Source organism: Vipera ursinii, assembly GCF_947247035.1.
Source record: "Vipera ursinii genome assembly, chromosome: 1".
Taxonomy (NCBI): Eukaryota; Metazoa; Chordata; class Lepidosauria; order Squamata; family Viperidae; genus Vipera; species Vipera ursinii.
The window spans coordinates 1768998-1785658 of NC_139512.1; the positions used below are offsets into that span (position 1 = coordinate 1768998).

Consider the following 16661-nt stretch of genomic DNA (forward strand, 5'->3'; position numbering starts at 1 on the left):
TGCCATGAAATGTGAAGTATAGTGCTCCCCATGAGGACATTTGTCTTGTGGGATCTGCATAGAGGTTGTGTGTGAGAGCTTTTTTCCCCCCTCCCCTTCTACCCCTCCCTGCTGTTGGGTACCTTCCTTCTGTTTCCAAAAGACAGTCTGATGGCAGCTGGTAAATCTGAAGTCATTCAAGAGGTCTTGAAGTCACATTCCCCCCTCCCCCGCCTGTGTGATGATTCTCTCCCGGTCCTGAGCTCCTAAATCAGTGTAGTCCCACCAAACCACACCCTGGTTATAGTAGAATTGCTTTCAAAGGAAAAGTAACTGCTTGAAGCTCCCTCAGCCCTGCAGTGGTTATTTGAAACAGCAAGTTGGGCTGGAGAGGAGGGGCAACATGAAGTTGCGGGAAGGAGAGGCCCATCTCTGAAAGGCTTGCGGTGCGGGGCACAAAAGGGGGTTGCTGTTAGTGGTGAGGCTGCATGAGAACAGTCTTTTGAGGGGGGGGGCGGTGGACTGATGGACGCAGCTCCACCTGCCTTGCCCCATCAGTGGCTGGAGTTGTGGCAGTAGGGAGGCGCCCTTGGGATTTACTGTTAAGGCCTTAATTGGAGCTGAAAGAGTCCAGTGAACTCTTGGCAAGGGTGCAGGCAATGATGTCCCCTTGCAGAGACCGAAATGGGAGGTTTCTGGCAAGCTGCAGTTCATGCTCTGTGGCATGAGGTATCCACACACCTGTGGAATATAGAATACAAAACAGCTTTTTTTTAGACCCATATTTCAGACCCGTGTCAGGATAAAATCTTCAAATAGTCTGACGGGTACCTATGTGATTGGCATGCTCCGATGCACCAACTCATGCCAAGTGCCCTGAATAACATGTGCGTGTCCGTGTAGCTCCTTTCAGGATCAAGATAATCCCATAAAAATCTGGCAGCAGGGAGCAGCTGGTTTCCTGCTAATTAGCCTTGGCTGCTTCTAGTGAGAGGGTGCCCAAAGGGATTCCAAAATACTCTATTGAATTCTTATCTGATAGCAACAACCTTGGTTAAGCAAGAAAGAAGGGAGCACAAAGGAGCCTTCTGCCTGGGGGTGGGGGTGGAGCAAGGGGGGGTGCTTCTCTTCATTTCTTGGCGCCTTGGCTATGTAGCCGGCACCTGTAGAGTGTTCAGTTCCCTGGAATTACACTTAGCTTTTACAACTATATTTTCAAAAAGAGTATTGATTTTTACAGAATTAAAAACTTTGGTTTTAAACAGATGTACCTAGTATCTCTGGTGAGTACAATCAGGCACAGAAACCTTGACGAAAACCTTTTTTTCTTCCTGACAACAAAGAATACGGAGAACTATATATAGTGGGCATGCTGGCAAAATACTGCCTTTTGGAGAATGTCTTTGAGGGATTGGCATATGTTGACAGATGTGACTGGGTCAAATAATAAGTCTGACTGAGTTCACATGTTGCGCTAAATGGAATTAGTTTAACCATGCTATAATCAATGAGCCACAATAGGTTTAATTTACACCACATGTTGAGTCATAAATAGTGCTTTACAAAACGCAGCGACTGAGTTCACACAACACAGCCAAAATGATTCAAACCACATTGCAGTATAGTATGTGCAGCCCTTCTACTCTAAATAAGTCTTTTGTCTTGTAATCTAATCTTAGAAATCTTCTTTTTAATACTTTGGTATCTCTTTACTCTAAAATGATACAGTCCAGATCGATTGCTTCTGGAATTATACATGGTAGTTTCCATATATCATTGGGACATGAAGGACTTCCTAATTTTTTTGTGTTTATGTATAACAGTTTATAATGATACAAACAACTATTTGGAAATAAGGCTTTGTGTCTTGCTTGAATACTTATACCTGTTCGGCTATGATGGATAAAAATGCTGCTGTAGGCAATCAAGAGTCTTTTGTGGTAATGTTAGGAAAAGCTTTTTTTTTAATATTTAAGCATTTTTGAATGCTGTGTATTATTTTCCAGTAAGCTATTTTTTCCTTGATTCTTCCACCTGCTGCTCTAGGAGCAATGGGGCAGCCATTCAAGCATAATACAGGTAATCCTCAACTTACAACCACAATTGCTACCAAAATTACTGTTGCTAAGCAAGGCATTTAAGTGAATTGTGTCCCATTTTACAACCTTTTGTCACAGTTGATAAAGTGGATCGCTGCAATTGTTCAGTAAATCTGGCTTCCCCCTTGACTCTGCTTGTCAGAAGCTGTCTGGGAAGATGACAAATGGCCATCACATGGCTCTGGGTCAGTGGTATCTGTCATAAATACCTGCCAGTTGCCAAGCGCCAGAATTTTCATCCCATGACCATGGGGATGCAACAACAGTCGTAAGTTTGAAAACTGATCCTAAGTCACTTTTTTCAGTGCGGTGTAACTTCGAACAGTGACAAAACGAATGGTTGTAAGTTGAGGACTACCTGATTGGGGAAAAAAAAGTGACATCTCACCTGTCTCGAACATTTTTACCTTTACTTGGGGTAGAACATCTACAAATACCAGTTATGGCTTGCTAGTTAACAAAGTTATTCATTAAAAAAAGCATGCCATTCTTCCTTTGAGTTTCAGATACTGTATATTCTTTTGGAAATCTGCTTTTCCCAGAAAGTGCTTAGTGTGTAAAACCAGATACGGAAGACTTCACACCAGATAGATTTAAGGAAAGATTTTGTTTTCTTTGACAAACTGCTGAGCAACCAATTCTCTGGGAAATTAGAAATAGTGAATATAGAAGTGCACCCTAGAGATATAAACTGAGTTTATATGCAGTGTTTACTAACCATTGTTTATTGAATTAGCTAAAACATAAGCCCTGTCTTATAAACTATGATGACAAACCAAATTATGGCTTAGTGCAATAGAAACCTTATCACCCTGTGCCTCAGTTTTACATAGTTTGAAAAGCTTTGAAGCAGAAATAGACTGACCTCTTGTAAATGCTGTCAATCTCGGGCTGGGAGTGTGTTTAAACTTATTATATTTATATTTTATTTATTAAATTTATATGTCACCCATCTCACTGTCCAAGGCGGAAGAACAGTGGGGAGACCAAAGCAAGAAATATGGGAAGGCAACAAATGTAAGCAAGAAAATTCACCCATGATACATGTGCAGTTCTTTGGAGTAAAATCCCATGGAGATTAGTGTATTTACTTCTGAGTAAGCATAGGAGTGTGCAGAATGGGAACTGATCTAGCACAATATCAAGATACATTTATGTTGATGTGAAAAGTTATTTTGAGGACAATACATTCCTTTTAATTTCATATTGCTCTTCCTCCTGAAGATGTACAATATAAAGAAGTACAATATAAAACAGTGCTGTATATTTGATTTTAAAGAACCACAATGTTGTTTTCTTAAGTACGGTAATGGATTCTTCAGATTGTGGAAGGAAATAAAAACTAGTTTGGATCTTTGGGGGAAAAAATGTAATAAACATTCAAAAATATTTTTTTATTCCATATCAGGCGACTCTGAACCATGATGTGCTGCATAAGGAGCTGTTTGAGATCACAGCAAACTGTTGATTTAATTACGGAGAATATTGTAGTTCAAGGTTGAAAAGAGCACTGATGGTATATTACCTAGTTTGGGTAATGAAACGTTTGCAAGAAAACTACCAAGTACAGAGAGCATCAAGGACCCCCTCAAACTTATTGATTTGTTTGGGCTAAATCTATACTGTCTGTGTAGTAGATCTCCTTTTTTAAAAAATTAGAGAGAAATCACTTTGTTCTCCTTGCTATGTAAAATCCTAACCCACTTAAAAGTGTCAAGCCTTGATGCTTAGGCCGTTAGTATATATATTTCCTTATTTGCAGAAATTCCCAAGATAGTTAGACCTATGTGTCTTGTCTTAAGTTTCATTGAACAAAGTATCCATTATTTTCTAAGTACAGCAAGCGTGCCCGGGATCACACTTGGGTGTGAGTGAGTAGGTTTATAAGGAGAGCACAGATCATGTAAATTTGGTCTTCTGGCTAAATTGATTAATCAGGAGAAGACATCTGCCTGTAAAATTAATTGGGCTAATAAATAAGCCTCTCTCTGTGTATGTGCACGTGTGTAATCTGAATTCCATCACATTATTGGCAAATCTCTGTTGCTGGTTCTAACTAACTTGCTATCAATCACATTTTGAACAGTCAGAGTAACGGAGAAAAGATCTATTTTTTTCCCCCCAAACTTTTAAAATGGGTATTTTTAGAGGAAGTCATGGGTTCAAGGAACCCTATGCATGTCCCACCTAGTTCACCTATCATTGTAAGCTGTGATTTGCTTAATTATAATAAAATTCAATTGTGTGTGTGAATTTAGTGACCACGTTTGTATAAGATAAGCCAAACGAAAATTAAAAATCCCTTGCACTAGTATAGTAGGTGAACTCAAACAGTGAGAATTTCAGGTGGTGACAAAGATGCAGGAAACTAATCTTCAAATCCTTACAGAAAGTTCATTAGGTGCCTTTACCTTTTTTAACCTCTTTTAAAGGGTAGTTGAGAAGTAGGAAGAGAGAAGCAGTCCTGGTGAGAAAGAACTACATGAGCTATGATAATCCTTTTTTTTATGATTTCAGGGTTCGGTCCATTTGGGGAGTATTCTGTCAACGCCAGCTGGATCGCAGTTCAGGTAAAAGACATATTTTCAAATGCTTCAGTCACAATAGCATTACTTTTTAATAACCATTTCTCCAAAAAAAAAAAAAACCAAAAGTGATTTAAGTTGGATTCCAAGGAAGTGATCCTTCTTGACTTTTTGTTTTTTAAAACATAAAGCTAGCCTTAAAGTCAAATTTGATTAGTGGTGGCTGGATCCCTTCAGTTTTAATGACAGAGTTATTGTAGTGCTTTGTCCTTGCCTCCTTCTGGCCTGTCATCTTGACTTCACCGTTTGGAGTTTGTCAGGAACTTACTGACTTCTCTAGAGAGTAATACTGTAATGATTTCTAGGCAAAAGAGGAATGTTTTCTGTTCTGTGTAATGATTATCTGCATAGATGAAGATTCTTATCAGAAGTTAAGATTCTTTCAGTTAAATAATCCTAACCGAATTATTAACTAAAACTCATCGGCTACAACACTTTAATGAGCCAGTGATTCCAAAGGGTTAAATCAGCATTTCCTGTTTAGATCATATTTGTTGGTAGCATTTTGGAAAAGGCACACCACCATGTGAGTATGAAGGAATGTCTCTGCTAAGTTAGGGTCAGTCCTGTGTTGTTTAAAACCCCTGAAATAATTAACAAAGGGCAAAGAAATAACCACTGACATCCATTCAGCTGGGAAATGTTTTATATCCAATTTTTGTACATTTTCCTTTTAAATGTTTACTGTTCCAATTTCAAAAGGTCTAGGAAAACGGGAATGACTTTGCCACGTGAGGTGAGACTGAATAAAGGCCACAATGAAGAAAATTACCAGGATTGTGCACTTTTTGCAAAATAATTTGGAAGTCTTCTTGGAAGAGTGTATCTTTTTTTGGACTGTTTGTGAAAGCAGCCCCACTTTTTTAAGGTTTCCATGTGAGCATGAAAAAAGTGGGGCTGCATTAATGAACGGCAAGAGACGCACTGTTTCAGTAAGTTCCAAAATGCGTCTTCAAAATCATTTTCAGAGTAAGCAAAGCATGAAAATTACTAGCAGACAGACTGCTGTCGGTTGTGAGATTTGTAGGGTAACAATGATCAAGAAAGGTCTTTGGCTTTCTCCTCCTCATGTTTTTCACAGGGGGAACTAAGTTGTGGAACTCAATACCGGTAGTACAGGATGAGACCACTGACTTAACAACCCACCAGTGTGGGGAGCCTTAACACTTTAATCTGTGAATGATTGTTCAAAACAGGAATAATACCTATCCTTGATTCAGCAGTGTCCACCTGATGTCAAAAATAAATCAAGACAGCAGCCACAGTGGTGCAATTGAAGTTCCACCCATTTTTTTCCTGTGCAATGTGTATAAACCAATAAACTTAGTTTAGTCTAAACTTAATGGAACTTCCTTAGAAACATTGGGTTGGAAGGACCCATATAAAAGCCTTCCGAATAAATGACTTTTCGGCTTGAATATATCCAGGGAAGAGTTTATCTATTAGATCTCTGGGTAGTTGATTTAATTGTCAGACTGCCTATACTGTAGGGAATTTTTTTTTAAAAAAACCAATACTGAAATGGAATCGGCCTCGCTGTGTCTTAAATTCATGATTCTGGGTCCTGCACTCTGGACTGATAGCAACTGTATTGGACTTCTTCTCTTTTTGGGTGCCTGAAGAATCCAGGTAGATTAGGGGCAGATTACCTGCTTTGGGGACCCAAAAGTGCTTTTTCAAAAGGCAACTGGACTTTTGTTTTTTCTGTGAAGACGTTTCGCTTCTCACCCAAGAAGCTGCTTCTTCAATAAGAACTGAAACATCTTCAAGAAAAGGAAAAAAAAGTCCAGTTGTCTTTTGAAAAAGTACTTTTGGGACAACCATGACCTGGATGACTGAGAATCTCCATAGGCATTCTGCTTTGGGGAACGTAGCAAGGCAGAACTGTGGTCATCATTCCCTGCTTTTTGGGCTTCCAAGAAGCATCTGCCTTTTTTAAAAAAAAATAAATCCCTGTTGTTTACCCTTTCATCTTCCACCTCTTGTAAACCCTTCCCTTAGCATGCTGTCATCATTAAAGCAGTTTTTGTGATGTTGTCCCCCCTCCCTAGTTTTTACTTGCGAAAAAAAAATGATGGCGGAATGTTTGCAGAGGCTAAGGAGTAGGCAAAGATGAATGAATGTTCTTTCAAATCAGTGAAGATGAAACTGACCAACTCCAGGCATGAATAGGAGGTCGTCTTTGTCTCTTGTTACACAACTGTGTAACATCCACCTCTGCCAGACACCTGTTGATTGTAGTGAAGTTGATTTGTGCTCCTGATTGTGTGTGTGGTGGGGATGTGGAGGGGGTAAGGCTCAAAGTTCTTCTGCTGGCTACTCAGCTGGCTACATTTGATCATCTGGCACAGCCAGCCGTTAACAGCTGGTAAGAGTTTTTCTGTAAGGTTGACAGTGCCACTGATGTGAAACCGAATGATGTTATATGGTCAGGGTTACAAGGATCTGTTGAGCAAGCAGCTTCCCCCAGGGGTTGCACTGCGGGAAGGCTGGGGTACATCAGCGTGACTTTGATTGAACAGCAGCTTAACAATTTGGGGTGGGTGGAGGAACACAGTTTTGCAATGACCTATCATTGAAAATTCTGCCTGAGCTCAGTGACCACATCCATGCCCTTCAATTAAAGAACAGCCCAGTAAACAGAATGCTAATATCGGAGCTGTGAAGTACAGGTAGTCCTCAGCTTACGACCCCAGTTGACCCCACAATTTATGTTGTTAAGTGAGAAATTTATTAAGTGAGCTTTGTACCATTTTACGACTTTTCCCACCACATGTGTCAAGTTGGATCACTGCAGTTCTTAAATTAGTAACACGGCTGTTGAAGGGAATCTGGTTTCCCCGTTGATTTTGCTTGTCAGAAGGTTGCAAAAAGGGATCCTGTGACCCCGGGGCACTGCAATGGTCATAAGGATGAGTCCGTTGTCAAGCATCCGAATGTAAATCATGGTGTTATCAGGATGCTGCAACGGTCATAAGTGTGAAAAATTGTCATAAGTCACTTTTTTCAGTGCAGCTGTAACTTCTAATGGTCACATAATGAACTATTGTAAGTTGAGGACTATCTGTACTTTGAAGGTACCATACAGTAGATACGTGCTGTCTTAATTGTTTAGGCATCTAATGTCCTGGAAATACATATATAGTCTAGAACAGGGGTCCTCAAACTTGGCCACTTTAAGACTTGTAGACTTCAGCTCCCAGAATTCCCCAGCCAGGTCCACAAGTCTTAAAGTGGCCAAGTTTGAGGACCCCTGATTTATTCTAGAAGATATCTGTTAATGCTGCCAGTCTAAGCCATGCGTGAATACTTACTGTAGCCCGATGCTGACCTTACCTTGAAGTTAACCAACTCAGGGTTTCTCTAGCTAAGATCCCATTACTAGATTTCACGTGCAGTGTTGGTGCTCTAGACGTCTTTATGGTAAGAGATTGCACAGTCGTTAGTCTGAAATGATACAGGGTTTCCGGGGTTGGACTAGAAGACCTCCAAGGTCCCTTCCAACTCTCTTGCCTAGTTCCTTTCTGGAAATGTCCTCTGTTGTCCCTCTTTCCCAACACACATTTATTTCCTGGTGAATTCTGAGCGTCTTTCAAATTTACAACCACATCAAGTTGCCTCTGTTCCAAGCTCTATTTTAAAGTTTAAGGTATTTTTCCTGAACCCCCTGCATCTCCTTCCCCTCCAATTTTTTTTCATCATCCTGCTTTACTTTTTCTTTTCTATCCTGGGTGTAAATCCTGTTCTCTTCTTTCCCAGACTTGGTCTTTAAGAGGGGCTTTTGTGCCATGCATTTGCTCCTGAAATTCTCTGCCAACGTACGTGATTAAACGTACATGATTATTATTGCAATCCCTCAACTTTCCATGATCCTGCCATTAAACAATATGTATGTGTCTATATAGGTGAGTGTGTGTGTATATATCCCTCAACCAAAAGATGAAACATTCAACTATCTCACTTGTCTTCGGTGGAGCCAGTTTTGCTTTCCTGTCCTTCTAGCTTCTAAGATTCTCAGGAGGCATTAATCATTCAATCCAGTTTCTGCAAATATACCGTAGCAGTAAGAGTAGGACTTTATACTACGCAGCGGAGATCTCCCAGGATCAGCCTTCTGTGCTCGGTGCTGTCCATAAGAAATAGAAATTTGTGTAGTTAGCCTATGAGCTTTTTCCTTTCTTTTTTTTTAGCTTGATATGGCATTATATTGTGCAACTGTGAAGCTAAATGTGATCCTCCTTGAAAAGAACGTTTCAGCCTAGCTCATTGGGTGACCTAAGGAATACGGCATCTTTTCTCCTGGTTGCCAGTTCCCTCCCCCTTCTGAGTTTGGAGCTCTGGGAATACTCTCCTCAAATGCTTTTAAATTAAACCCCCCAACTTTAATCAATTGCTGCCAACTAATGGCAAGCCAGATGTCTGGCTTGCAGCTGTCTATGTTTGTGTGTCTCCTCCTTGGTTTTTTTTTTTAAAAAAAAAACAGTTGCCTTTGATACAGACCCACTGTCTCCAGGGTGGAGGTGAGCCTCAGTTGAGATAATCCTGGCTACCAAGCATGCATTTGTGGTAGAGAAGGGTGTCTATTTAATAATATACTTGGTGAGCTGTCACTGGGCCCACAACTTTGGGAGCCAAATTAGATGCCTTTTCTGTTATTGTACAGTGTAAATGTGTGCTAAGTTGATTTTAATTGTGTAAATTAAGTTAATAAATCTTTGTTTTCATATCCAGGTTTTTTTTGTGTTTTTTTTGTATGTGTGTAGTCACACAGCCCTGTTCTACGTATATTTCCTTGGAAAGTAATTTTTCAGGATTCAGTGGGGCTTGCTATGAAGTGTATGTAAGATTGTTGCCTTAGTTAATTGTAGGGGATTTTTAAAGTGATCTGAATAGATGTAAAATTTGCCCAAACTTGCATAAGCATGCTGGTAATATAAATGTTATTTTTGAAGCTATTACTTAATTACTTAAGATGACATATTTTTTCCCCAGCAGGCATTTTTGTTGAAGAGTTCAGTAATCCCCCCCTTGACTAATCTGTGGGATGTGTCATCAAATACTTCCTTTTAAAATGATTTTACTGTATGTGCATTTGTAAATGGTGCGTCGCCCTGAAAATTTTGATAATAAAGTACATCGTAAAATAAATCTTGGAGTTTGGACGATTCTTCCTGGTTTCAGAAGCATCCAAAGGAATCCCAGATCCAACTGTATGAACTGAAGGCAGGGGCTCACACAATTCTTATGTGCTATATCTTGAAGGGCACAGAGTAGTAGAGTTAGGGAAGGTGCAGAAGATGAGCAATCAAACCAGTTAGTTGATGTATGGAAGGACAAGCTAGTGTGCATGAAGCTTTTCAGTTAAAAAAAAAGTGACAGCTGAGATTCTAATGTGGATAATAGTGTTGCACAAAGAGTAGATGCCATGCAAAGTTAATTGAGTAACCATGGTCCTCCCAAAGGCATCTCCCTTCTTCTGTTGGCTGCTGGAATTGGGTATGTCTAGTTCAGGGGTGTCAAACTCAATTTCATTGAGGGCCGCATCAGCATTGCGGTTGCCCTCAGGGGGCCGGGTGGGTATGGCCAGGGTGGGCGTGGCCTACTGGGTGGGCGTGGCTAGAGTGCGTGTGGCCTACTGAGTGGGCGTGGCCAGCTCTACATCGTTCGCCTCAAGGGTGCCTATGGGGGCCTGGGCAGGAGTGGGACAGATCTGAGGGTCTCTGGCAGGAGGAGGGTCTCTGGGCCAGGGCCAAGGCAGTGGGGGCCGTTCCCTCACTGTTTCCAGGATGGCTTCGCGGGCCACATGAAACCATTTTGCGGGCCGGATCCAGCCCCCGGGCCTTGTGTTTGACATGTCTGGTCTAGTTTAATGAAGAGAAGGACGAGGGGTGACATGATAGCAGCGTTCCAATATCTCAATATCTGCCACAAACAGGAGGGACTCAAGCTATTCTCCAAAGCGCCTGAAGGCAGGACAAGAAGCAACGGATGGAAACTAGTCAAGGAGAGAAGCAACCTAGAACTAAGGAGAAGTTTCCTGACAGTTAGAACAATTAATCAGTGGAACAATCTGAATGCTCCAACACTGGAAGTTTTTAAGAAGAGACTGGACAGCCATTTGTCTGAAATGGTATAGGGTTTCCTGCCTGAGCAGGGGGGTTGGACTAGATGACCTCCAAGGTCCCTTCCAACTTTACTATTATGATTATGATTAACTTCCTATGTTTTTGGGCAGAATTGGGGAACACAGTATGTGCATAGTGTGTTGCTATTGCTGGCTGGGCCTCCAACCCTCTCATCGTCATTCCTGCCTGCTTGAGAGTAGGAAGAATGCCGAAAACCTCTTCCCATTTGTATTTCTTCAATGTTTTTGGGAGACTTTATATTTTAAAACGACCAATTAATTGAGACCTTCCTTCATCCTTCCATCCCCTCCCCTTACTGATTTGTGGCTGCAGTTCAGTGCACATTTTCCTGGAAGTCAAGGTTACATACCTCTGAGTAAACTTGCGGAAGGTTTGTTGGGTTTCCTTGAGTTTCTGCTCAATTTAAAGAGAATCTTTGGCTTGCTTCTTTCTTTCTTTTTTCTTTATTTCTTTCTTTTTTTAAAAAAAACCCTCTCCCCTCCCAGCCTGCAGTTTCCCCTGAGCATGTTTGTGTGCAACAAACTGCACACAATTCTGTCCCCAGCCTGAAGAGGCCCAGACAAAAGAAAGGGAACAGCCTGCCTTTGAACGCATGCAACTGAAGCATTGTGCCTGTGGCAGACAAGACTTCATGGAGCTGAGTGGACACAAAGACCTGTGTCTGAGTTTCTGAGTTCCAGACAGTGTGATCTGCATTTTAATAGACAAAAAAATCAATTAAACAATCTTTGTAAATCCTCCCTGGTTTGAGGGAGGCTAAGCGGACTCCTGGTTTATTGCGTCTTGGGCATTATCCTGCATCCTAAAGCTATAAAGGAAGAAGGGGGGAGAAAAGAAAGAGACCCCTTTCCCCCAATTCCTTTCTCTTATTGGAGGATTTCTTTGCCATTGAATGCATGTCCTGGACTGTCCGACTTGAAAATGCTCAAGGGGACATGGAGCGGGGGGAGGGGGGGGAAGGGGATTGGTTGGTGGAAAACCATGGCTTAATCTTCAAAAAAGCCAAAGAGGAATGGGTTGGAAAAAATCCTCTGGATCTGCTGTCGTATCGTCTACAAATATTAAGCAAAGTTATTTTCATTTGGCTTAAAATATAGAGAGGTTTGAGTCGGAACGTGATCTGCTGCTAAGAAACAAAAACCCATTTGTGTGCCTGTCCGCACACCTGCACATACACACAGATGCTGAATGAAATACCAAGAAGTTGAAGGGTAAAGAAGAGACACCAGCATTTCTATCATGGAATAAATGGTATATTTGGATGGATAAAAGATTAAAGAAATGAGGGTGGCTTGGAGGCTGGTCAAAAGTGAAGTGATATAGTCTTTGTTAATGAATAAGCTTTGGAGTTGAATGGTTATAAGAGACTTAATGAGTGGAATATAATTGTTAGTTTAGAAGTAGATATAATGTGAAATTTTTGAAATGGTTTTCAATTTTTCGATTTCTTCGTTTTTTGTATATTGTAAAAAAATTTTTGGTGTTTGTTGGTGTATGGTGTGTTTTTAACACGAAATGTAAATAAAGATTCATTTATAAAAAAAATAATAAAAGGGACAATTTTTCTGAATTTGAAATGCTTGTATTCCCTCTCCTCTGGGGCTCCGAAGTTAAAATGTGCTATTTGTTGTTCTGGAGAACTTGCTTTCCAAGTTGCTTCTTAAAAAAGGGGTAACTTTGATTTCCTGCTTGCCTCCAGCCCAGCCGGTTGCTTAGAGGCCCAGGTGTGCCCTCTAGACTGTGAAGTTAATTGGCTCCTGTCGCCTTTTATTCCCGCACACCCCCCCTCCCAAAGCCGGCAAGAAGTGAGGTCAGAGCGCGTCCCGACATCCGCATGGACAATTGCTGTCAGAGTGTCTAGACAGGCCAGATAAGGATATTAGAAACTCACAAAGCAGCCCATTGTGGAGGGCCAGGGAATCGGTCACACACGTTCAGTTTTACTGTTTGTCAGGTACACAAGGCAGCAGATAATAAGTTTGTCTGACTGATTTGCCCCCCCCCTCCTTTATAACTGAGTATAAGTCCTATACTGAGAGAGAATGTATAATTTATATAGTTGCACATCAATTGAATTTTTTTCCACGCAGAGTAAAAAGTAAACTTTTCTTTTTAAAACGCCTTCAGACTTTTTTGTGTGCTGATATTTAATGTATAGCTGTTTTCAAATCAGAAAGTTAGAAAAATACTTTTTGAAGCTTTGATGATAGAAGTATGGCTACTTCAAAGGAATGTGTTTAGTTTAAAAAATATACTTTCAGACTTCTTAGACACACACACACACACACACACACACACACCCAACTGGGCAGCCCTTTCAGAGGAGCCAGATTAGCTGCTCCTTATTCAGGCTATGCTTCATTTTCATACCAGAATAAATGTTTTGAAACATAGGAAAGTGACAGATCTGAAATAAAATAATTATTGAGCTAATGCATTGCCTTGATTTGCAGTTGATTGCTGACATTGGCCGGGTCGAATCAAACAAAAATATCTCTGTCAGAAATATTTATTTATTTATTTATTTTATTACATTTATATACCCCTCTCTTATCTGTCGCTCATTTGCTATATGGTCGCTTACCTGTGTGAGCTATTTTGTCTCCAAAGCAACACGATCTTATTAACTTATAAGTACCCCAGGAATGTATTTTTTGCAAAAAGTTGTATTTGTCCCTTGTGGAAATTGCATCTGCTTGATATAGGCTAAACAGTTCATCTTTCTGAAAAAACTATTCTATTGATTTTATGTTTTTGTTTTGCTATTCTGCATCAATCATATTTTTAACACTTGCCATTTAGGGCTTCACCGAGGCATAAGAAAAAAGTGATTCTCAAATGTTTTTTTTAGACTTCAGTTATCGCATTTAACAAGGAAGGGAAGAGTCTAGTCTTCATGGCTGAGAAATAAGACTGAACACACATCTAAGTGAAGCTGGGTAGAATTACAGAAGGCAGAAAATGCCAGAGCTTGACTTCCAGCTGTCAGAGACAACCTATACATCTCTATTTACTTTGTGGCAACATGGTATGTCATTAGCAGAAATAGAATTATCGGCTATAACATGGGCAAGACAGTGTGAGTTATTCATATAAATCATGGGCTGACTGCATGGTTTGGAACATGCCAATAGGAACTGATGCATGGGAATTTACTTTGCTACATGTCAACATCCTCTGCGCAGGTATCTGATCTTGGACTCTTAGGTCTGCTTGAGTGCATGTCACATCTGCCTTTTGCAATAGGCGAGATCACCAGGGCAGTAGGTAATTTCGGTGGCAGCTCTTAAAAATGTAACACTAACTCAAGCCCCCCCCCTTCTGTTCAGTGTGGAAGTCAAGCTGGAGTTGAGAGAATGTCCAGTTAGCGGAACTGGGGTGATGCATCCAGTTCCAGTTTGCAAGAAAGGTAGATAACTCACACACAAAGATTTGGGGACTGGTGAAATAGTTCATTTAGGTTTGGTTTCTCTCCCCCCTTCTCCCTGTGAGCTTCAAAGGGAAATCAGAAATGAGGACTTGCTGGAAAGCTTCTCTCTCTTTCCTCCCCCCCTCCCCCCCCAATACAGATTGCCAGTGTGTTATGTCTGGTACTTTCTACTTTCAGATGCAATGTCTGTGCTGCAATTTGAGACATCAGGAATCGAATCTTGAAACATTTACTTTAAAAGGACCCGCTCTGCCTGGTGTTTCACCAGGATCATATTCCTCCATCTCTCCTGCATCTCTCCTGAAGACCCATCTGTTCGAATTAGCTGGTCTGGCCTGATGGGGATTATGGGTTTTTTAATTGTTTTTAATCTGTACTACTGTTTTATTGGGCAAGGGTTTAATTCTTTTTTAATTTTTGTATTGTGTTTTTTGTTTTTTATATATGCCCTGTGAACCGCCCTGAGTCCTACCAAGGAGAAGGGCGGTATATAAATCAAATAAACTATAACTATAACTATAACTTCTGTCGTGGTGTGTTTGAACATTGCCTTCCAGCCCCTGCCTTTGCTAATGAATCCAAGCATTTCAGACGCGGATCAATAATGATGCACTGTTAAGACCCAGAATTGCCTTTGCCCAGCCATGTGATTTATTATTGTTGCTTCTGGAACTTGCCTGCCATGAGACACCCCCCTGTCTCTCCTCTCTCCAGTAGCTGGTAACCCTGTTTTTCTAGGGTTAAAAAAAGAAATCAAATGTTCAAATTTTGATTTTTTTTAAAAAAAGAATAAGCTCTTCAAGTAAACCAATTTTAAACTCCTTTTGTGCAAATTCCGGCTTCCCCTCCAGACATCTTGTGTTCCTCAGTCAGAAGAAAGAAGAACAGTAGACAGTAGAACTAGACTGAAAAGCAAGGAAAGAATTAAGACAGCGGTAACTTAAAAGTAGCCCAGTTGTGTCATCTAGTCTGCTTCTGATGTCCAGAAGAAACTTCAAAGCTCTGAATTGTTCAATTTTTCTTGCTTGAACAGTGCACCGAACCCGTCCTCCACCTCAAATAACTTGTATTGTGCATTTCATGTTTTGGTTCTTTGTATTCCTCATATCCAATTTACTTTTCTTTACTTAATGTTTAGAATCGGGTACAGAATTTCTCAGTGGGTTAGGACGCTGAGCTTGTCGATCAGAAGGTCGGCAGTTTGGCGGGTTGAATCCCGAGTGCCGCATAACAGAGTGAGCGCTGTTACTCGTCCCAGCTTCTGCCAACCTAGCAGTTCGAAAGCATGTAAAAAATGCAAGTAGAAAAATAGGGACCACTACGGTGGGAAGGTAACAGCGTTCTGTGCGCCTTTGGCGTCTAGTCATGCCGGCCACATGACCACGGAGACGTCCTCGGACAAGCACTGGCTCTTTGGCTTTGAAACGGAGATGAGCACCGGCCCCTAGAGTTGGAAACGACTAGCACGCATTTGCGGGGGAACCTTTACCTTTACCTTTTTACAGAATTTCCAGTTCTGGAATATTGTGTGAAGCTTTAAATGTGGCCCTGAGCTGCATCCGAAAATTGCTATGTAAGCTGAAAAACAAAGGAAAATTGTTTATTATACAGAGAACAATCCTGCTTGTGTATAGAAGTATTTAATTTAAAACCCACATTAAAACAAAAATAGTTGAGCTTACCTTTAGAAGGACTTATCACCCAACTTGAGGGGTCCTTGGTGCTGTCTGAGCTTGGTTGTTTTCTTGCAGATGTTTCATTTCCCAACCTAGGTAACATAAGTGCTAACGCCCCCTCCCTTTTCAATCTTGAGCTACAAACACACTCCTTTATCGGAACCACCCAACTTGAGATGTGATGGTCAACATGATCTTTGGGAAAGTTACACAAAAGATGGGGTTTGAGTGTCCTGGGACAGTTTAGGGAGAACCATCAGGGAAGTCTTGGAGTCTTGAATCCTAACAAAAGAATAGTTGGTGTACAGAAAATCCTGGTTTTAGTTCCAACAACCTGCCTTGAGCCCACAATTGAGAAGATTTGGGAAGCAGGAAATAGAGAAGAATTATCTCTTCTTGAACGATCAAAATAGGCAATGTTAGATTAAATTCTAAAATGGTCTGATTTTTAGTAAAGCGGTTTTTGTTACGTTTTATTTGTACTTTCTTCCCAACTTACTGCTTCATGCATGGATCCCAGCTGTCCTTATCTACTGTCACTCAAGCATATAATCCCTGACTTTTCAGAGGAATCCCTTTAGAACAGAGGAAGTCTTAAATTAGAAAAGGATGAACCAAAATGCAAAAAGTCAAGAAATTTGATTTTTTTTTCCTGGGAACTTGCTTAGTTTTTCCAATGGAAAACATTGGAAGAAAACCAAAAAGCAGCAAATGTATTTTAAATGAAAGACAGTCAGCCACATCTG

General features: G+C 40.7%; 1 protein-coding gene across 2 annotated transcripts in view; it reads left to right on the top strand.

The window, feature by feature from the left end:
- Window positions 1-16661, top strand: part of PGPEP1 (pyroglutamyl-peptidase I) — a 37922-nt gene that overhangs the window by 1034 nt on the left and 20227 nt on the right. Inside the window, exons 2-3 of one of the 2 annotated variants that reach the window (XM_083350123.1) lie at window positions 3045-3095; window positions 4596-4648. In XM_083350123.1, the coding sequence (XP_083206249.1) occupies window positions 3045-3095; window positions 4596-4648 (104 nt within the window). The remainder of the gene's footprint in view (window positions 1-3044; window positions 3096-4595; window positions 4649-16661) is intronic. The other variant, XM_083350124.1, reaches the window with a different exon arrangement.